At 53.0% G+C, this 21,894-nt stretch overlaps 6 protein-coding genes across 6 annotated transcripts; 3 read left to right on the forward strand and 3 right to left on the reverse strand.

Moving 5' to 3' along the window:
* Positions 1-257: 257 nt before the first annotated feature.
* Positions 258-1,558, reverse strand: M406DRAFT_71808 (uncharacterized protein; the record flags this gene model as incomplete). Its single annotated transcript, XM_040925500.1, has 3 exons — positions 258-1,083; positions 1,193-1,379; positions 1,555-1,558. 3 exons carry the CDS (start codon positions 1,556-1,558, stop codon positions 258-260), a joined length of 1,017 nt encoding a protein of 338 aa, XP_040779796.1.
* Positions 1,559-5,384: 3,826 nt separating this feature from the next.
* M406DRAFT_71809 (uncharacterized protein) lies at positions 5,385-7,015 on the forward strand (the record flags this gene model as incomplete). Its single annotated transcript, XM_040925501.1, has 2 exons — positions 5,385-6,140; positions 6,251-7,015. The coding sequence occupies 2 exons, from the start codon at positions 5,385-5,387 to the stop codon at positions 7,013-7,015; spliced, it is 1,521 nt and encodes a 506-aa protein (XP_040779797.1).
* Positions 7,016-8,576: 1,561 nt separating this feature from the next.
* M406DRAFT_239568 (uncharacterized protein) lies at positions 8,577-9,585 on the forward strand (the record flags this gene model as incomplete). The annotated part of the gene is made up of 3 exons (XM_040916091.1): positions 8,577-8,765; positions 8,855-9,342; positions 9,438-9,585. Coding segments are annotated over 3 exons (825 nt in total), but the record flags the coding sequence as incomplete, so codon positions are not given.
* M406DRAFT_355048 (uncharacterized protein) lies at positions 9,581-9,984 on the forward strand. Its single transcript, XM_040923063.1, has one exon. The coding sequence runs from the start codon at positions 9,589-9,591 to the stop codon at positions 9,973-9,975; it is 387 nt and encodes a 128-aa protein (XP_040779799.1). The 5' UTR covers positions 9,581-9,588; the 3' UTR covers positions 9,976-9,984.
* A 131-nt stretch (positions 9,985-10,115) lies between these two features.
* Positions 10,116-12,104, reverse strand: M406DRAFT_337181 (uncharacterized protein; the record flags this gene model as incomplete). Its single annotated transcript, XM_040921228.1, has 4 exons — positions 10,116-10,690; positions 10,763-11,075; positions 11,166-11,291; positions 11,409-12,104. 4 exons carry the CDS (start codon positions 12,102-12,104, stop codon positions 10,116-10,118), a joined length of 1,710 nt encoding a protein of 569 aa, XP_040779800.1.
* A 531-nt stretch (positions 12,105-12,635) lies between these two features.
* M406DRAFT_355049 (uncharacterized protein) lies at positions 12,636-14,096 on the reverse strand. The gene has a single exon (XM_040923064.1). The coding sequence runs from the start codon at positions 14,066-14,068 to the stop codon at positions 13,391-13,393; it is 678 nt and encodes a 225-aa protein (XP_040779801.1). The 5' UTR covers positions 14,069-14,096; the 3' UTR covers positions 12,636-13,390.
* Positions 14,097-21,894: the final 7,798 nt, after the last annotated feature.

The following is a 21,894-nucleotide window of genomic DNA, read 5'->3' on the forward strand; positions in this document are numbered from 1 at the left end:
GGTATTCGGACATGTGCTTAGGAGGGATTCAATGGATGATTGGGATAGGAGCAAACAGGACATGGCAGAGCAGGGCGAGCTGGACCAGATGACATCTGTACACAAGGTAGAAGAAAGGACAGAACAAGCCAGCTCATCAGCGCCTGCAGTGAATGACAAAGGGTGGACCTCAACAATTGCATAAAAGCGAGCACTGCGCAAGACGATGGCCCTCCGTAAAAGAATGAGATTCTCTTCAATAGTTGTCGTACTGTCTTCTATGTTCCGCTCCCTGAGAACGTCAACGTCTGTCCTACTACCGACTTCAAGACTGTATCCGTAGGAATTCCCGGTACCGTCCCATTTCCACCTTGCATGATGGACGCAAAGCTGTTGGAGACCAATTGGATGCCGCTGGAGAAGCCTGCGCCATCAAACTCGCAGTGACCTCCATTGGGCGTGTTGTCTGCGGTCTGGAGGGCACCCACCTGCTGGGCGCTGAGGCCCGCGTCGGTGGCGAGCTGCTCAAACGCGCTGATCGACTGGGGGATGGACTGCTGCAGCTCGGCCAGGTCGTCCTGTGAGGACTGGAAATGGATCTTGGTGGTCGAGACTACCTGGCTCGCGTTCACAAATTCGACCTGCGGGGCCAGGCCACCACACATGAGCAGCACGCCCGTCCCTGCGAAGCTGGCCATGTGCGCGGGCACGAAGAAGCCAGACAGCGTGAGCGAGCCGCCCGACACGCCCGTGAAGAAGACGTTGGACGAGTTGAACGCGACCATCTGCGGGAGAACCTGCTGCACGAGATCGTTGACGGCCTGCGAGTGCGCGACGCCGTCCGGCCGCTCGAGGCCCTGCGGCTGGCCTGTCGACTGGCCCCAGAGGAGCTGCTCCGAGGGCGCGAGGATGACGACGCCCATCAGCCCTGCCTGGACGGCCTGGTTGGGGAAATCGAAAAAGGACTGGCCTCCGTCGCCGTGGAGGAGGACGTTCAGGCCCATTGCGCCTTGGGCTCCGGCCTGCTGGGTTGCGCCTTGGATGCCGGTCGTCGTTGCGAACTGGTCTGCGGGAGCGCTGATCCTGAAGCGGAGGTTGAGGCCACTGTGTGAACGAGGTGTTATTAGCTGATAACTTTCAGTGTGCGAAACACACAGAAGTACAAGAAGAAGGAGAAGCGAAAGATGGCCTTGGCTGGCATGTGATTGCTTACTTGACCGTCGCATTCGTGTCCATGATAGTAGATCCATCTGTCGCCTGAGATATCCCTTGAGGGATCGCTGCCGCCTGCTGCTGAAGTGTTTGAGCCTTTACACTACCGCTTCCTCCGCCTCTGTTCTTTGGCACCGCGCAGGCATCTTTGGCGAAGAAGCTGAGGAGGGCGAGGAGGGTGACACCGACTGGCGAACGAATGGTCAACATTCTGAAAGTATAAAAATTAGAGAGACGAATGTAAATTGTGTAAAAGGTCTGGACCAGCCACCTCCTAATCAATCAATTATCTTTCACCGCAGGTAAGGAGGAGAAAGAGAAGCAGCAGTCTTGCACCATGAGAAGAGAGAGACACACACATACCCATTTTTTTGCAGCGAGCCCCTACATTTCAATTGATTTCATCAACACTAGTTGACCAGTTGACCTTGACGAATCGGTTTGGCGCTCTTGGCGTTGTAGAGACTTGTCGTGAGTGTTTTGGGTCGGTCTTACAAGACTGCAATGCACTGCACATCACCCCGACAAGTCGACAGAGCCCATGATCTTTTCCGACTCCAAATGTAAGAGAATTTGACGAAACATGGGATGATCTAGACGAAGCTCTCCCGCTTAGCCTTCCTAGGTTTGCTCACCTCTTCTTGGCTGACACTCTCGCGTGGCTTGTGCCAAGCACAGGGTGACCTCCGTTTCTTGGCAGCTGTTTTGGTCTGCAGCGAACAGCTCGGATCAAGTTATGAGTTTACAACCCCTTGGGGTCTCCGCCTGTCAACTAATAATCATTTCATACTTTCAGAGAAGGGATGAACCGACCACTTCTTGAAGCAGAGCATGGGCCTCTTGGTCAAGTGCTGTCTTTCATATTTAGTCTTGCGTGTCTATTTCCGAGCTGTTGATCTTCAAGTAGCCTTCGAGATCAACAGAACCTCCCAAGGCTGATAGTATGAATTGCGGTGGATGCCAGTGAGGTGTTGTTTCTCAAGGCTCGAAATGTCGCTCGAGGACAGACTAACAGCTTGAACCTTGGCATCAGTACCGACATTGGTGAGGATCACACACATCAAACTTACAAGTGATTTTGGTCTGCAACATTGATATCGACATTCTGCTCCTTGACTAGTAACTTAATTGTCTCCGCCTTTACAACAGATGCAGCGGAACTCTAGCTCTTTAGTCACATCAACAAGGCATTAATTAAGGTATGCAAGGACAGAAGAACTGATCCTCTGTGTTGCGCACTGCAGTCTGGCCTATCCACGTCTATGAACCCGACACCTGAGCAGTTGACCACTACAATAAGACATTCAAGCTTCTCAAGACTTATGCCTGAAGAGCGATCGAACGGTTTCGATAAACGCTTGTCGGAGAAAAGGAAGAAGGAAACGTTCAAGATCCCGAAGAAGTGGACTAGAGAATCCTTTCCTATCTTTGGTCCCCACCACAACGCATCGTGGAATCCAAATGCTCAGCTTCTGGTCTCTTCGATGGAGTCCACCCAGCTCATCACATGCCGAGAGGAGACACATGGACTCTACATTTGGACTGCCTGACGCTACCTTAAGAATATGCTTCAACCCAAAAGGCTCGGCGTGACAGTGGGCGGGATCTTGCCAGCTAGACCTCTGAGCCCTGGCAGCCGTATGGAGACGTGCACTGAATAGCCTCACCGAGCTTGGCCCCCTGTTCAAACATGAAGATATTGACACGAACGATCTACCATCCACCGTTCTAGTCTCCAGGGTAAAATTTGTTCCCGAGCAAGAAAGATCTATCATTTCATGAACCACCAGTTCTTCATCTTGCCGTCATAGTTTGACCAGTCAAATAATTCGCAGACTCTAGCCTGGAGATCCGCCGGCCAGTCTCCACATTAAGACTACAGTACTATGTATCAAGTAATTAAATTCCTGACATTGATGTTGACGAAACTATCTTTGGCTCATGGTTACGTTTTTGACAGGCGTGGATAGCCCAGACAATACCACAAACGGTTCGCTGGTGGGTTATGATGATAAAGAGGTCCACTGCCCTTCGCAAAGTCAGCCCGGTTCGAAAGGGCAATACAGAACCGAATTGACAAGAGCCAAGAAGGAGTCCTCAAGGGGTTCCTCAAGTGGCCATAGCATATGCATGCTGTCCTCCTATTCCTGCACCCCATACTTGCCATCAACATACCATGTACGCAGGGTCGCATTCGGCCTCTTTAGCGAGCTCTTGCTATCGATTTTGGGCGAAGTGGACATGGGTACTGTATGGCTCAATGCCAACGTGACCCAGAACCCGAGGCGAGCTTTTGGACGACGAAAAGCCCCCTGGTATGTTAGTATGAAGCGGCAGAGGCAGCAGCAGCACAGCGGCCCCTGATTTCAAGGACGGCGTACCCTGCTCAGGGGAGAACACAAAAGCCAGAGCGAGAACCAATGGGAGGTTCAGGGCCCTGTGGGGAGAACCACTCTGCCGTTGCCACCCTGTGGTTCCACAAATAAATACTACTACTACGGTGAATAAATATGCAGATCCAATCATGCACTGGCTCCTCGATCCAGGCCACCCATGCGCCTCTATAAATATTGAGAAGACTCGTCGTCTTCGATCTAATTCTGCGTAAGATTGGCAGCTCGCGAGATGGGACCTGACAGGTGTAGGTGTGTGTGTGTGTGTGTGTGTGTGTGTGTGTGTGTAAGTTGTAAGTACTTGGACTCCTCAAACATTCATTGAATGAGGGGGGGGCATGAGTCCCGGGTTATATTATTTAACCGATGCCTTTGACACGCACGCAGTTGGCTGCTCAGGCTCGCTTGCCTTGGTGGCGTTTTTTTGCGCCGCAGGAGATTGATAGCGCAATTACAGGGTAGCGAAGATCGTCGGTAGATCTCCACAACACGCACCATAATGGTATAATTTTGTGATAAACTACGTATAATAGCAGCATAAAGTACTATGTATCGACCCTCTCACCCCTCTCTCTGCCTCTTCCCCCTTACATAGTACATTGCCTACGCACCTATGTTACAGCACGAGTGGACGCCTGTCGCAACGCTTTTGCCCCACTGCCCAGGGCGTATGGACCGGGAAAATCAAGTTATATGGTTCCAGACTACCGGAGCTCTGTGCCAAAAGCAACGGGTAGACCCGCGACATCATGGGTCTGGTTTGCCCAAGCCACTTTGTTTGATGGGCTCCTTTTTCTTCCCACAAACCGAACGTCTGGTCCTGTACCATAGTAGTAAGATGGATAACAGGAGAAGGGCATCTATCTTGTCACAACATGTGGAGGGGACGGAGGGTACTGAATCCTCATTGGTTCATCTGCTGTGCCTAACAGGATCTGACACCTGGCCGTTGAGAAATGACAAAAATTCCTCCGAATTTATAGTTCTGGCATTCATACTAGCAATCAATGCAAGTCGGTGTAGCCGAGCGTCAAACTTCTGCAGGGGACGCATAGAACCGCTTAGCTTGTGAACCAGGTGACATGACCCACCGACGAAAGAATTGCCTACTACAGTAGAAAGATAACAGTCAAACCCTTGACAGGTTTTTCTTCAGGGAGGGGGGAACGTGACCCAAGCCTACCGTACCCCAGAGATCCGTCCCATAGGCCACTTCCAAGGTTGCCAAAATGAACTGCCCACTGGCGATGGGACGGAATTTGCCATTCGGACGATCGAGTCATTCGATCTCTAAAATCTTGAACCCCCCCCCCCCCTTTGTCAAATGTCCTTTCTCTGCCGCCAAAGTAGGGACCATATTGCGTGCCATGAGACAGATGGGTGCATATTGAACAGGTCCGTCCGGCCGTTCCCCGAACCAAAATACGCAAGAGTGCCTTTGACCATATCGCTGTGGACGAGTTTGTAAATGGGCGACGAGGCGACGTTCCGGTCGTGCCTCCAGGTTCTTCTTGTCTTGCCTTCTACTTCATTTCCTTGTAACAATTTGGCAAGCCTTTTCTTTTCCTTTTTCAAACAAGGGAGTCTTCCAGTGATATCTTCAACTTTGGGCGTGTGGATGTGTATATGCCCAGAGGTGTAGGTGTGTGTGTGTGTGTGTGTGTGTGTCCAAGGACTCACAATGTTTTGACAAGGACTTTATGTGTTCTGTTCTTTGTTCTTTCTCTCCTCTGTTTCTTTCCTTTTAGGGAATACCGTTATCGCAGAGTCGCATAGGGTGGGAGGATAATGACGGTGATGATGACGACGTTAACCGAATCACTCTCGCCTCTACCAGCAGAGACTCGAAACATTCTAGTGGCCTTGACCACGGCTGGCTCTATTTCTCTCGTGTCGACAGGCATACTACTCATTCACATCACATGGAGTCTTGTTTGCTGGAAGATCAGGGACATCCGGTATCAGAGACAACAGCTTGAGCAGCCCGTCGAAGCCCCCGGCCCAATTCAGACGCCCATCGACTTGAGCCTGGGGCTGTCTGAGAACCACTACTACCAGACCAAAGTGGTGAGGAAGGACGCAGATCTCAGCATCGAACCATCGTCGTCCTCGTCGACCCAGCAGGATTTGGAGACTCTGGGCACAACGCTGAGCGCCCGAGGGGAAGGAGACCAAGCACAGCCTGCGCCCTCGACACATCACGAGAAGCCTCCAAACCCACTGCTGCTGCTCATCTTCAACCTCCTCATCGCCGACACCACATTATCAACTGCATACATCCATAATGTCTACTGGCTCAAGATCGACGGGATCCTCGTGCCGTCGTGGAACTGCAGCACGCAAGGATGGTTTGTGAGCTTTGGGTGTCTCACTACCAGCGGCTTTCTCTTCACCATATCTATGTTCAGTTATCTGGGCATCATCCGAGGGTACAAGGCGACCTCGCGAGACGTCATGTTGGCGTGCTGCGTCGTTTGGGTCTGTTCGCTTCTGCTCGCCAGCATCGGGTCGATGTACTACCAGAGCCTCGATTTCTACGGAAGAGACACTGCCTGGGTATGTTGTTGATAAACCTCGTCGAGCTCCGTCCCGTCCCTCTTCCTCTACGCGGGCGGATCATCACTTGCAATCACGCTCCAGATAAAAACTAACAAGACCCGCTACAGTGCTGGATCAGCAAGCATCGAAGGACCTGGCGACTCTCGGTCTATCTCTGGGGGTTCGGAGCCATGTTCGCGACATTCGGCATTTATTGCTTCATCTTCTTCAGCCTCAGACGCCAAGGCCGCTCCTCTCGCCTGATGCCCAGGCGCTCCAACAGCCCCAGCCCAGACAGCTCGACGACGACGACAAGAGAGGAGGGCGAGGCCAACGACCACAGCTGCAGAACCGGCACGGCGCTTCGACCATCAGGTCACCACCCGGCCTTCCTCATATACCCGTGCATCTACTGCGTGACGGGCACGCCGCTCATCGTAGGCTCCATGGTGCCGTCGTTTGAGCAGAACAACATTTTCATGGCCGTGGCGGCAGTTTTGCTGGCCACGACGGGTCTGATGGACGCCATCCTCTGGTCCAGCATCATTCTGTTCAGCAAAAAGGAGGATCTAGCCGAGATTGGTCTCGACAAGTTCACCTTTATGCGTACACCCGAGGGGCGCACCCTGGGAAATATCGTGTTTGTGCAAGGAGGCAAGGCCAGGGATAGCCGCATAAATCCCCATCGACAGTCATGGCACTCGAAGAAAGACCAAGGCTGGTGGCGGCTGGGGGACAGGAATAGTAGTCAACCATCGTTGCCTCAGTATGGGCACGACGGGGACTTGGATGGTGGCATTCAGATGCAGATCATCACGAGTGTCGTGGTTGAGGAACATGATCGGCCAAATCAGTCTCGTAATTATAGGAAGTCCTCGGAATCACAGATATGAAGACGAAGTTGACTGGCTATATACAAAAGATTGGTGCATTTCTCTACACAGTGTTTTGTGACTCGAAGCTTTGGATTGACCAAGGAACGAAGAAAGGAAGCAAGCCAGCCAGGCAGTCCTCTGAGGTGATCTTCGGAGGCCCAGGTGCCACGTACCGTCTACTTCTGGATGTGTTGGGCAGCGGCCTCTTTCGAGCCTGGCTATCTTCCTCTCTCGCCTACCCCCACGGCCCTTTGACGGGTGGGATACACTTATCATGAACTGCTCCCAACTCACCTTTTGCTGGACAACATGACAGAACACAGAGCAATGGCGTAGAAAAGTTGAAATCATGCATCCATTTCCCATCTTTATCTTTGTTGCCCTCGTTTCAATGTCTGTAAATATTATCCTAGCACTACTAGTTCCAGGTATCGATCGACATGAAGCCTTCGTCCCTCGTCCGATCAAGCGGTTTATAAAAATACCACGCCATGACTCTTCACAGGCAAGTACCGAGTTTATGTCAATGGACAGATTTAGTGCTGTTCATTAGGCTCATCAAGGAGAAGAGCTCATTGGTCCGCTCATCTGTTGTGGGACGACCTTTTTAGGTTCTCCAACAACACAACACCTATAGAACGGGATCTGCCTCTTCAGAGAAATAGTCCATCCTGGCCTCTCAAGTACAGTAGCCAGAATCATCGATCCCTAAGAAGAACCTGGACAACAAACCTTGGGACGGCAGAGGACCGCTCGACCGGGACGAGTCAGGGCAAAACCCAAAACCAAAGCAAATTATTGTCTAGTGTCAACCCGTTGTCGCCGCCAACATTCAGACCATCCCCTCCCGGCCCGGCAGTCTGAGGGAACTGGTTGCCTTTTCTTTCTACTCTGGCGGGCATGTCTCACACTCAGACCTTCCAAAAGGCTTCCATCGAAGGCAAGTTCAGTGGATCATCTGTTGCATGTGCCGTACTCGGCCGTCCCCTCTTTGTGGGACGAGTGAGACATCCCGCAGCGCCCACCATGGCCCCATCACCGTTGCGCTCGAAAGCGGCTCGATAACAATTTAGCACGCTTTCCGCAACCGTCGAGCCCACGTCGAGCCTATTTTTCTGTCCCGCGAGAGCTGCCGCGAGCTTGCTCTCCCTCTTCCTGCACGCTGTCAGGCGAGAAAAGGATGGGCCCGGGAAAGAAGGGGGGGAGAGGATCTTGGTAGCTAGCCTAATGGAAGGCGAGTGGTGAGTTTGCACAATGTGATCGGGATGAGGTGCTGGGTCTTCAAAAGACAACTTCGCTCTGAAGAATCTCATCTGGAGCCATTTTACTCTCTTTCGATGTCATCGCATGTGTGCGCAGGCGTGTGCGTGTTCACAATGCTTCTTGGACAACACTGTACGTTCATTCAGTACAGTAATTAGTCTGCCTATGCTCTTGGAATTCCACCTCTCTTAGACACCCAACTTGAGATCATCATCACTCTATGATTCTCTTCAGAATAGGGATATTTGCCGCTCGCTCCGTGCCCCCCTCCTGAATCGTGGAGGCCAAAGGGCTGCCAGCAACGCAACTAGAAATCATGGAGTCGACATCCTCCTCCTCCCCCTCCACCTCGTCGGACAATAGCGACGGCATGCGGTCATGGCTCATCGGCGTCGTCTCATCGGTGGCCATACTAGCCACGCTTCTCGTCGGACTCCGTCTCATCAGCAGACGACTGGCGCATCAGAATCTGTGGTGGGATGACTGGGTCATCCTCCTCTCCATGGTAAATCAATGTCTTAGTCCATTCAATGAAACGAGATCCTCAAGTCTGACCATGCTGCTCTTCGTCTTCTTCTCTCTCCTCGCCTACAGTGCTGGAACCTCCTCTGCGTCGGCTTCTTCATCTCAGCCATGTACTCCCAAGGCCTAGGCTTTCACGTCCTACAGGTCCAGCCCGACCACATCGTCCGCATGGCCCAGCTCCTCCTCGCCGCCGAGATCATGTACGCCTGGAACCTTTGTTTGACCAAGGTCTCGATCCTGTTCCTGTTCTCCAGGACCTTTCGGGCCCTGTCGGCTCGTTCCAGAGCCTATCTCTGGGCCACCGGCTCGCTCGTCGTCATCTGGGCCATCACCGCCACCTTCATCTACGTGTTCATGTGCGTGCCCGTGCAAAAGATCTGGGACCCGAGCCTGCCTGGCACCTGCATGGACCAAACAACCATTTGGATCGTGACTATGATCCCCACGGTCGTCACGGATCTTGCGATCCTGTTGTTCCCCATACCGCAGATCTGGGCCTTAACGTTCAGACCGATCGAGAAGGTTGCTTTGGCCATCGTTTTTGCACAAGGATTGTTGTAAGTCGTCTAGAATCTTTGGTCTTCTATTCCCCTGGTCCGTGGTGTTCATCCAAACTGACACCTTCTTTTCTTCCACTTTTCCTTACTGCCAGTGTCGTCTTCACCTCAGCATATCGTTTCAGGACTCTCTTCCAATACACCATATCCGACCCAACCTACTCTCTGGCCCCCGTCGTCGCCTGGACAGAGATCGAGATCGCCGCTGGCATGATAGCCGCCTGTCTGCCGGTACTGAGACCCATCATGAGCCTCTTGCTTACTTGTAATGGAGCACGAGAGCCCGTTAGGAAGGTTGACCTCAACAACATTGAACTCAACAGCCACCAGTCTTCTCGGCGAAAAGACAGCTCGTGGCGCACGAACAAGCTCTCTGCTTCCGACAGCGGGACGCCGCTCGTTCCGGTGCTCATGAAGTCGCCGCAGCTCGCGTCCAGACCAGACGCGTGGGAGTGGGAGCAGAACATGGAGAGAGCAACGCGGCAGAGCGAGATGTGTGTTGTGGAGAGTGAGGTTGTCAGTTCGGGAAGGAGATGCACGCCGGATGGAGAGGAGGAAGGGGATTTTCCAGAGAATGGCATATGTATCACGACAGAGTTTAGACGGTGGAGTGCAGCAGCCCCAATGCCATGACTTCCAAATTATATCATGCCATAAGATGGGCCTCTTGTAGAAACACAGAATGTACTGCCGCCATCGTGATGGATACACCACCCCCTTGATGTTCATTCACCCCTGAAGCCACACACACACACACACATACACACACACTCTCAAACTCTCGGTCCGCCAAACCCAGCAGCAAGGACCACCTCCTTTAGTTTCTTCTCCTTCTCCCTCTCAAAAGCATCGACAACTCTCAGCCCAGACCGATCTTGTCTAACCTCAACAGCCCCCCAGTTCTGCTCCCTGCACGTCCTCGGTCCTCCCCCTCCGTCCACCACCTTCTCCCGACCCTCCCACACGCCCATATCGTCCAGCAGGACTTCCACGACCCGCGCGTACTCCACCTGCCTTGCCACACCAGTGCCCGGCGCGTAGAGGGACTCGGCATCCGCCCTCGTTTTCGGTAGTGTAGTACACAGCAGGTGCATGTCGAGCATCTGGGAGAAGATCAGCCCAAAGGAGGGTTTATTGCGGCGTCGTGAGTGCTGCTGCGGCGTGTCGTATGCGTACACCGAGCTGATTTCGGATATTGGTAAGGGGGGCTGGTCAAAGATGGAGCACAAGGTTGGGTCGAGGGGTCTGCTGTGCGCTGGTATGTGGTCGGATGGAACATTTAAATGCTCAGGTTTCTCGGGACCTTCTGCATCTTCTGGTTCCTCAGGATCTTCAGATTCCTCTGGGTCTTCTACATACGCAGGGTCTTCTGCGTCATCCTCATATTGAATATCCTCTGGAGCGGCAGCTGCGTTGGCGCCCGAGGATGTGGTGGAGTTGAGGATCATGATGAGGGGTCCGCCGTGCTCAGGGGAGCGGCTGATGTAGCGGAGGTGCGAGGCAACGAGCTGGACCATCTCGTGGGCTGTGTTGCGTTGGCGTTGGATAAAAAGGGAGCGAAGGAGCTTCGACATGTGTGTGATAAGAATCATGTCTGGGCGTGTGGATTCTTCTTGTTTCTTGACATGAGCAGGTCTCTCGAGGGCGGGGTCTTCGCCTGGTTTCTTCTCGAATATCAGCTCAGGTTTCATCTCTTTGATTGTATCACCCGCAGCCGTATTATCGTCGTCGCTCTTGCTGTCGTCATTGTCGTTAGACACTTTAGGATCTTCCCCAAACGTCTCAGCTCTGCTCGTCTGTTCGTGCTCGAATCCAGGCTCAACAGTCTCGACATAAGCTCTCGGCGACAATGCCCTTTTGGGCTCCAGCGGAGACGACAGCAAGTCCTCCTCTTGACTGTCGGGTATCTCTTCCCTCTGACCAGGCGGTGTCCTCCGAGGCAACTCCACCTCCCGTTGTGAATCAGTGTTCGGAGCCTCCCAAGGAGGCGTGTTGGGCAAGCTGCTGGGCGGGTCCGACAACGGGCTGGAGAACCTCTCTTCTCGAGCAGGGAGTTTTCTCTCGACTTCGTCCTCCTCCGTAACCATCGACAAGGGGTCGTCCATCGTGGAATACTGGAAATCGTCGTCGGTGTTCCTGGGCTGGCTCGAAGGCGGCTCTTGCCCCTCCCCGACCTCCTGGCTGGGGGGCGGCGGCTGGTCCAGCTCGGCCAGCGCCTCCCACAGGCCAATAATATCAAACACTCTCGATACCGCCACCCTTTCAAGACAGTCTGTCAAGAACGAGCCCGTCTCGGTCCCTTTCTCTTCCCGTGCTCCCGTCTCCAGTCCCAGCGCCGTTATTTGTCCTGTAAGCACAGCCCTCAGCTCACTCACAACCGACCTCACCGCCGCCGCAGTGATGATCATAACCCTCGGCTTCCCTTTTCCCTCTCCGTCTTCCTTCCTTGCCAGCAGGCACCTCACCAGCGTCTGCAGCCCAAGGACCAGCCCGCAGTGCTCATCCTCCGCGCTGACCCCCACCACACAACCCCTCTCGAACCCGCCACCCACAAGCACACTCTCGTCGATCTCCCGGCACCCCGTCGTGATGTTGCCTCGCCCATGGTCCCAGAGGATATCCCTCCGTCTGGCCTCAGTTTCGAACAGGGTTGTGCCTGAGATTGGTTCCTGGGGAAAATGAGAGGATGTCTGGCTAGGTTTGGGAGGGCTTTGTGAGGGGTTGGGGGTGTTGTCATTGCTTTCGTCATCATCCTCAGTCATGGTAGTATCCATTTGGGTAGTTTTCGAATACGGCGTGATTGATAGAGTAGTTAAGGACCGAGTTTCTTGGTGGAAGAGTAGGGGTGGTGAAGAAAGAAAGAGGTAGACACTGATCACACAGGGGGAGACGGCTGATGATGGGTTGTTAGACACTGCTATAAAGAAAGAGATGCAAATTCCACTGCGGTCTGAGAATGCGTCCTATCACTAACCAAGTTAGAAGTTGATTTATTTTCTGATTGAGATCAGCCCATGATAATGAATGTAGGAAGAGGTTGAAGGCTTCGGCAGCCACGCTGATGAACTTTTTTTTCCTTTGTGAAAGACAAGAGGAGCTTGATGCCTTCAGTGTTGGAAGTCACTAACAAAAGTGCACCAGGTAGATAGCCCCCAGGGAGGGGGCGGGAAGCGTCAGTTAGGGCCTACAGTAATAGTACCATGTTCTCATTTCAGCGCACGCAGGCCCTGTACTGCAGCCACTAAACAGGTATCAAACAAACAGTCAATGGCTCTCACCACTTCTGCGGACATCCATAACAATTGCCCTGGATTGAATCTGACAAGGAGATGTGTGTCTATCGCATTAGGCATAGCAATTCACAAACAAGTATTACTTCCACACCTCATCCCACTTTGCACCTCGGTCCTTTCTGTAGAAAGAAGAGAGAAAAGGAGCTTTTCGTCCCATAAGGACTTGCTTTAACGCTCGTTATGAAGCAGGTCCTACCCACAGCCAGTCTGCTGTCTTCCATCCAGTCCCTTGATCCTGTGTCTGTCCTGCTTGGCCCTGGCCACTTTGCTTGCATAGTCCATCTCATAGCTGTTCCATGTCATTGACCATGGGCTTGTCTCTACAACAGGCCTTTATGCACAGCTGGGTCCTCTTTCCCTTCCCTTCCCTTTCCTTTCCTTCCCAAAGACGCCAGAGTGGTAACAAATAGGCATCTTACCAGACTTCTGAAAAATGCTTATTTCAACCAATACCGCAAGAAGGAAAAATGTACAAGATTTGCTGATGGTCCACCATGAAGACTCCCTTTCCAAGGTCAGGTCCCAGCTGGGATGCAAGTAGCCTAGACGTGAACAGTTCTCGTGTGTTGTCACTACATGGCCATACCTACTTAAAGGATGATAAAAGTGTTCATGGGGCACAGAGAGCCTCGTCCACCCGACGTGTCACCCTTCTCGAAAGGAAACCTGGGCAGTGCCAGCGGTAGCAGGGCATCTTTCTGGGGACAAAGAAACTCTCTCACAGGAGAAAATAATTGTCACTCAGACATGTCAGCCTACTCTGCATTTCCGAAGTCTCTGTCGGCAGGGCGCGATCGGGGTCCTCCCTTGAGACTCTTCATGCGGCCAAGGAGGCCAGTCTTTTGCTTGGGCTGGTCGCTGAGTGCATCCGTCGTAGCGCGTCGCTCGAGTCCGCCGGGGGGCGGAGGCGAGGTCGGGCTATTGCTGTTCATCTTTTTGACAGAGATCTCCTCTTCACCGTCTTTGCCTGGCTCGTATTCGGCGAAGAAAGGATTGTTCTCACCGCCACCACGGGGGCTCGAGACGCTGCCGCCAGATGGACGGTCACGGTAGTACACGCCCTCTGGGTTGGTCATGCGACCAGAAGCGCCGAATCCCTCACGCGGTGGGCGGTTTATGCCTCGAATGCGCTGCGCCAGTGACTTCTTCCGCTGCAGTCCTCCATCTTGGCTCTGGGCACTTTCCTGCTGTGCCTTCTCCACAGCAGCTTTGGCAGCTGGTGTGCCCTCGAGGAAGGTCGAGCTGCCGAGGCCGACAGTCTCGTCGCCGTGGATCATAGACGCGCGGTCGTGAGGGTTGAAGAGCGCCACATCCTTCTTAGAGGGTGGCGCAACAGAGATGCCGTAGTCGGCGAATGCCTCATCAGTCGCCCTGCCCATGAACGTAGAGTGATCGGCCCGGGCGTTGACAGGGCCGGAACCACCGATAGACATGTTGGCAGAATCCTTGGCAAAGGCTTCGAGAGGCGAGTTCTTCTTCTTCTTGCTGAAGACAGCATCGTAGGGGCCGGCGTGATGGACTGTGTGGGGGGGGGGGGGGGTCGCGTCAGCTCGTCGTATTCACAGAGAGGGGCAACAGACGCGCCAGTTATAACTGGCGCTCGCAGACTTACCCAGAGAGGCGCCGAACGGGTTGGTCTCATCCAGCTTGTCAATCAAGTCGTGGTCCCTGTGGGGTCTGGCCTTGCTTGACTTTCCGTCGCGGTGTTTGCGTTCGTGCTCTCGACGCTTCTTCTTCTCTTCCTCAGTCAGCGGCCTCCCAGGGGGGCGCGAAGCTCGTCCAGCCCCCGACGCCATACGACGCGGTGGCGATTCTGGTCCCCGAGGACCGCTGCCGCGCGATCGGTGGCCTGGTGGAGGGGGGCCCCGCCGACCAGGAGGAGCCCCATTCTCGCCTCGAGGTGGTGGGGCACGACGGTTCGCTTGGGGCGATTGAGGGGAACGAGTAGGGCTCTTGCCCTTTTCCTTGTCATCGATGTTGAGGCTTGCCTGATTGAAGGGTCATATTTGTTAGTGATGATGAAGAAGCCTGAGTCGGGCACAGGTGCTACTGCGCCCTTGACAAAAGACGAGAAAGATCAATCATCACCAGACTGTTGTCCCTGGTCGGAGCAGGAGCAGGAGCAGGAGCAACAGCGAGAGCAGCAGCAACAGCAAGTCAAGGGAGGCAGACAAAGGATAGACATACAAAGAGGTCCTCAGTAGCAGAGGTGGTGGTGGTGTCCTTTTCGTCGGCCATGGTGATCAGGGGCGGTTCTGCAAGTGGCCTTGTTGTTGTTGTTGTTATTGGGCTGGCAGGCTTCTGCGATGGATCGAGAAAGGGGTTGTTGGAAACAGGTCGAGCAGGTTGTGTCTGGGTCTGCGAGGAGGGATCGTCAAAGGGGGACGAAGGGCTCTTGGGCAGCGGCGATCCTGCTCGGTTGCGAAAGGGATTGTTGGAGGAGAGGTTGATGGAAAGACCAGGCGAGGGCTGGTCGTCTAAAATGCAAAAGAAAAAGGAAAACAAGATGTTTAGTTAGCAGTCTGGTCTTTGGTAAGGTTGAGATGGGTCAGGAACGCAAACGGTGGGTTGCAATGCAATGCAAATGACGACTGTGATAGGGGACATGAAACAGCAATCTCCTTGCCACAGCGGGTTGAGCGTTATGAGTGGACCCAGCCGTCCCCCCATCAACATTCAACCCAGCACAGGCAGCGCCTGCTATCAATTGCTGCCACAGAGAGAGTGTGTGTCTGGCTAGAGTGCCACACCCTCCACCCCCCGTCTCTTGTTTCTTTTCTCCCGTCTTTTTCCCCCTTCTTTTCTTTTTCTGTTATTTTAATACACAATTTAATGGAGGGTAGCACCAGACCCCATTGATTGGGACCGGGCATACCCAGCCAAGCAGAAAGAACCCACACAACCTAACCAAGTCCCTGTGACTTCATCTTTGTAGATAAAAAGCAAGGAAAGGGGGGGGGGGGATTGGGAAGGGAGGTGGGCAGCAGAAGCAAAAACTGGGAAGTCGGCCAGGGGGGTTTGTGGTGGCTATCGGCAATATCCAGAATGTAGAGTTGCAACTTGGCACCACTCTCACCACACAGACATACATCCACATAGACACACCAAGAGCAGATCGCTGTTATCTGGCAGGGGTTCTTGATGCTTACCTAGTAGTTGTGGTTGGGCAGCAGCCATTTTTGTTTCCAAGTTTGGGCCGATCTGGGATGGATGCTTGAGGGGCAAAGAGTGGATAGTTGCGCGTCCTTCTCGAGGATCGTTTCAGGGGCTGTCCCGCTTCGCTGAAGATCAAATACCACTAGAAGCCCGACGACGTGTCCGGATTCAATGCCTCAGGCCTAAGCTCGGAGCGACTAGGACAAACACAACACAGCGCTTGACTCGACCACAAGATGGACTTCTTCCCTGCACGCCAGTACGTTCGCAGTGATGCGTGCGTGGTGCAGGAGGAATCGGACTGCGGGAGCAGGAGGCCACTGGGAACAGCGTTCGTTGTCTGAGAGACTCGGTGACAAGACTTCTCGACCGTCAATTGCGCGCTCGCTGGTTGGTGAAGTTACGCTCGCGACCTCTCTCAGAATCACGGCTAGACCAGATCAGCCTCAGTCACAGGGCGAGGTGGTTCTTGAAATTGTTGCAGCACGTCTGACGAGTCGTTCCGTGCCACGCTCTTCTCGTGTTGAACCGGTGACTCCGGAGTACGAGGTATCGTCCACAACGGAAGGGCGTGTGTGTGAGTGTGTATGTGTGTGTGTGTTGATTGGTATGGTAGCAAGTGGGCGACGCTGGTCCCAAGGGTGATGGCCCGTTGAAATACAATATCTTGTGCTCGAAGGGACGGTTCGTTTCAATTCCTCTTTGGTTTTCCCCCCTTGGTTACGTCCCGCTTCAGCCGCCTTGGGTCCTGGAGAGTGCGTGGTGCAACGTGACGTGAGCAAGCTTCGTCGGGTCGGGATTGCTGTACGCTCCAAGAACGAGGTGCAGCAGTGCAGCAGTGCAGCGCGATCGAGAGTTCGAAGGCCGTGGTTTTCGCGCTCGCTGGGTGTGTGCAGGCACGAGGTGAGGATCTGAATGAGAAGCAGTCGGGCTGTGGCTAGCAATCGGTGGAGGAAAGGCCACTGAGGTGGTCTAATAAGAGAATTGAGTAGCGCACTACCGGGGCCGGACACCTGGAGTCCGGGTCGGAAGAACTTGGCGTGGCATGCGTGGGTACTTGGGCTTTGTGAAGCACTGTACTATGTAAGTTCTCAATGATGACGGCAGAGAGGAGCTCAAAAGTGCGCCCCAGATGGGCCAGACAGTGTGGGAATGACGTTGGGGAGTTGCAGGCGCTGTCGGAACTCGGATTTGATTGCTTGATCCACCGCTCATAGATCGTTAGAAGAAGGGGGGTGGCCACGACAAGGGCTATTTCGCTGACTCTTGGGTATCGCTGGGAGGGTGGAAGTAAGGTTGGGAAATGGTACAGAACCAGGAGTGGCAATGCCAAGGCAAAGAGAAGGCAAGGTAGACTAGGCTTGCTTGATGACAACCCTTCGGAACAGAGATCATACGGTGTATTCCTCGATGCTGGCCTGGGGGAGAACGGGTGAGCTGACTGGGCCCCAAGCAAGGAGGGGGGGAGTACGGAGCCTGTCCTGGTAAATCTTCTCTCAATTATACAGGTGGTGGTAGATTATCACAGCTGTGTTGAGCGCAGAATAATGGTTCGAAGAAGAAAGATTGTTTGTTGTAGCACCTGGGTGGCTGAAGCAGAGAGGAGTGTCAAGTCTTAATTTTACTTTATTTGTGCTGTATGAAAGGGAGAGAGTGAGAGAGGGAGGGGAGAAAAACTGTGAATTCCAGCACAGACTGGCTGACGACGTTTGATGAGCTGTGTGCATGCAGGATTACATACGATGGGTACTAGTCCATGTATGTGCCAGGTACTTTCTCTGCCATTGCTATTGAGCCTCCAATTCAGCTCGCAATTGCCCTTACCATGGTACTGTAGTTGGCTGCCTCGTCCTCACCTGTCTCGGCCTGTCAAACCTGTCTGTGAAGGTTCTTTCCTTCCTACCCTTTTTTTCTCTCCCACTGTGCGAGATCCTCACTGGTTCTAACACCTAAAGACGCCATCTTCACCTTCTGCGGACCACAGTGGATCCTCCTGCAGGGTCTCTCCAGCTTCATCTCAATTTTTGCCAGCCCCCTTCTAATGAATGCTATACATTCCTACCCCCCCCCTTCTCTTCTCTCATCCAGGTCTTAGCTATTTTCATTGCATACTGTGCATTATAGTTTTTATATTAGCAGGGGAGACCAGTGCAGGCCATCTGTGCCCCTGAGGCTAGGAGCGACAGCCTGGACGGAAGAAGCTACAGTGGCCTAGGGGGCAGCTCTTGGTACCTGACTAAGTGTTGACCATGGACAAAGCCATAGCATGTCGCACGTCTCTCAACCAGCACTATAATAGCTCCATGGGATAAGTTAGTGTGGCGTCAGCAGAGGATAGACGAGGGTAACCTGCCCATAATCCAGGTGATCATGATCAACAAGGCGATCATCCCAAGGGCAGATCTCGCTGCCTATGCGCCTTTTTTTCCTTTTTCACTTCTTCTTGATGCTCTATGGAGTAGCCCAGTACTATGTAGTATAGTAACACCTCGCTACAGTCTCTACAGTACAGTACAGCCATGAAATTGGGAGCAGCAGCATTTCCCACAACCCTTTGACCATCACTGGAACAAGCTTGGATGATCTGCACCCTTAGTTCTTGTTCTCTCTTTCTTTATTTCTTCTTGCTGTTGCCTCTCAACCATGCTTGACAGAACACATGATCAATCCTGCTGATGCTTGGCAACCTTTCAGGGACATGGTTGCCAAAGGCATTCCATTGTTTGATCTTGTTCCCATTCAAGCCCAACCCGGCTTCGAAATTATCCCAAGTCTCATAATGATTTCATGCAATATCAACCAAACTTGCACTTTTTCCCCCCCACTCCAGCAGCAACTCATACAGTACTGTAGTAAGTACAAGCTTTCCAACCTTTGAGGAGAGAAAGGGCCGGGGGGGGCAGAATGGAATAGACCCCTATTCTGGTACCCCTGACTTTTCCAGGTCATTCTGACCCTCTGGATCCACTAATGTTGCGGGGTAGGTCAGATTGGCATCTCATCCCGAGGTGCTAGAGGGCCACTTCAGCTGCAACCACAGCAAGGGCCGTCGTCGCCGCCCGTTTTATGCCGCGCCAGAAACAAGAGAGACAAGAGTCGACCTACCCCTTCAGTGTTCCCTCCCGAGTTCTCAACACGCCCAAAGGATGAATCTGCAGGGCATCAAAAGTCGGGTCAACTCCACCCGTGAAGACCTTTTAACCCTTTATCTTTTCCTATTTTCATTATCAAAAAATCAAAGCCAACCAGGGTACAGTATGGTACCATACAATAGCAGTTGTACTGTGTACTGTGCTATGGTAGGACCGACCCTCAGAATGGCTTACCATTCAGCCCTTCTGGCTCGGTCGACCGTTCTCGTGGTGACTGGCACAACCATGACAGGGAGAAGGCCACATGTGCTTCGAATAGGGCTGCTGCACAGAGAGACAGAGAAACAACCCTACGGCGTATACCCGGCTAGGAGTACCACCCATGATTTCATGGTCAGACGGGCCTCTTATTTGCGGCTGAAGGAGTCGTTCCACGCAGGGCTAGACGCGTGCTGCTGCGAGCTGTCGCGGAATGGGTGGTGAGGCTGACCTCGGTGCTGAGGCCTGCTGAGTCGGGCTTGGCATGCCTTCCCTCCCTCTCTGCGCAGGTATATACAATCAACGCCAAATTCTTCAGTCTACGAAACCTGCAGGGGGTGACATCTCACAGCACTGCTGCGAGGCTGCGTGCAGTATGCCCCGGGAACATATGAGCGAACGAGATCAAGTGTGACAGTTCTTGCTGGTCACAAATTAATTTTGATGCGCCTTCGGAGCTCAAGAAATCTGCCAACGTGAGGTCGAGAGCGAGCGTTTCAGCAACCTTGGAAGCTTCACGCGATTGCCAAGAAAGAAGCAGAACCAGCCAGGATCTTGTCTCTCTCTGTCTGTCTTTTCTTCTCTTTCCTTTCGCCTTTGTAAGGCTCCTGATCGGTAGCAGCTACAAATTCTCGCGGGCATTCCAGATATGGCGACGACTGCTTCTTGGCACTCCTCACTTGTTTCAAGGCGAGACAACTTCTGCCCGTTGTGGGTTCAATCATCCCGCGCAGGACGCACGTCTGTCTCAAACGCAGCTGTCAGTGTTTACAGGCTCGGAGACTAGTGCTCAATTCTACGTGACGTGGCGTGGCACCTTTACGATTCCCCCCCACGCAGTCTACAATAGGCTCCATTCGTGCCCGATATTGCTCGTGGTTCACTTTCGTTCTGCGGTGGAAGCTCATAACTTGGGTGATCATGTGCCAATACACGTGTCGCGAAGAAAGGATCACAACAACGACGTGCATTCTTGCACTTGGCAAGGAAACTCTATCGGCTCTTGGGATGTGGATGTTATAATCTCTGGTCCAGGAGTGACGGGCCACGACGAGGACGGTAGGGCCGCAACGTCGAGTGGTGGTTCAAGCTGGGATGCCCCAGACCCGAGTGATCTCTGCCCCTCTGTTTTGCGGCATATGACTTTTCAGCCTCATCGGTGTCGACGTTGGGCTTCCTGGTGTACCTCCAAGTCTTCCTTTTTTTTTTCCCTTTTTTTTTTTTTTCCTCTCTCTCAAAGCTTCAGACAGTCCTCTCAGTATAAATTTTCAAGATAGTCTCGGCGGTGCTACGTCTTGTAGTCTGTCGCTGCTCTCTGTCCTTACTTTTCGTACCTTCAAGCTCCCCAGCACAGTGAGCAGTCAAAATTGAGCACGTCTGTGGTAGACCAAATCACCACCCCCCCCCCCCGGGAAGTAACAATCAGAATCCATTATGGGCAGCACAGGTCCGATTCTATCTTGAGAATCAGCTGCCAAGTTACCTTTAGGTCCCAAGCCATACGCCCGTCATCTTCTCAATATGACATCTTGGGATGAACGGACCACCGCGAACTCAGCACCTGGAGCCCTTTGAGACAGGACTTCCCCAATAGTGCTCACCCAAGTTTCACTTTACTTGGTAACAGCCTCGTTAAATCCTCTCAGACCGGGCTCACCATGAGCTTATTCACTCATGTATTCGAACTTCACGGCGTGTAAGCTGTGGCTTCCGAAAGGCTCGAACTGTGGTCAACGCGCCGCCATCGTTGCAGCCAAACGACCGCACCGTTGATCCGAAATATGATCAATGCCTCGTGCAAACACGAGCCCGTTCGCTCTCTTCTAGGCACTTCACAAGCAAGTATAAAGCGGCTGTAATGTGATGTTGGTCGGCCTCGAAAGTTTCCTCCTCTCCCAGCTCATCACCTCTCCTCGTTCATTTCTTCATTCCTCATTCCTCCAGACTCCTAGCCTAAGCTCACCCCCCAACCAATCCACCAATCTCGGCATGCATCTCGTCCTTATTACCTCTTTGGCCCTCGCCGGACTGGCCGCCTTCGTCCAGGCATCCCCGGCTCCGGCTGCCACAACACCTGGTCCTCTAGCAGGCCATCGGGGAGGCAAACAATGTGAAGCGATCCTCGTGTGAGTCATCATGACGCCCGCACATTCACATTCCAAGGGGCTAATCTTTTCTCTTTGTGGTGCCAGATGCGTGCAAAAAAACTGTGGCAAATGCCTATGCGGGTAAGCATCCCATCCCGAGTCGCCGGCCTGTCCTCTCTGTGGGGATATGGATGTGGATTACGGGTGGCTCTCTCTGTACTTTCTATCCTGGTTGTCTGTTTCATGGAACAAGCGACACATGAGAGGAAAGAAGGAATGATAACTCTTGCGAATAACGAGGAGTCCGCGATCGGTGTTGTGTTCTAGACCAGTGCTGATTTCTACTCCCAGGCACTGTTGCCCTCCTTGCAACGCCTCCGCCTCATTTGTGCCCTGGGCGGGTGCAGTTTAATACAAATATAGCTTTCTGCAAAAAGAAAAGAAGAAAAAAGAAAATAAAAGAAAGGAAGAAAAAACCGCTGCTGGTGGGAAGTCTGGGCTTGAAAGGCGGTGCGAGGACAGCGTCTTCGTTACCTTTATTTGTGCCAATCTGGCCGTCGGACAGCTATACTCAATCATCCCCAATCAGCGGGCAACGCCAGTTACTCCTTTTCCCTTGTTGCACACTACCCAAATAATACCTTTATTTTTCCAAATTTCTTGAAT

This window comes from Cryphonectria parasitica (genome assembly GCF_011745365.1).
Source record: "Cryphonectria parasitica EP155 unplaced genomic scaffold M406scaffold_2, whole genome shotgun sequence".
Lineage (NCBI taxonomy): Eukaryota > Fungi > Ascomycota > Sordariomycetes > Diaporthales > Cryphonectriaceae > Cryphonectria > Cryphonectria parasitica.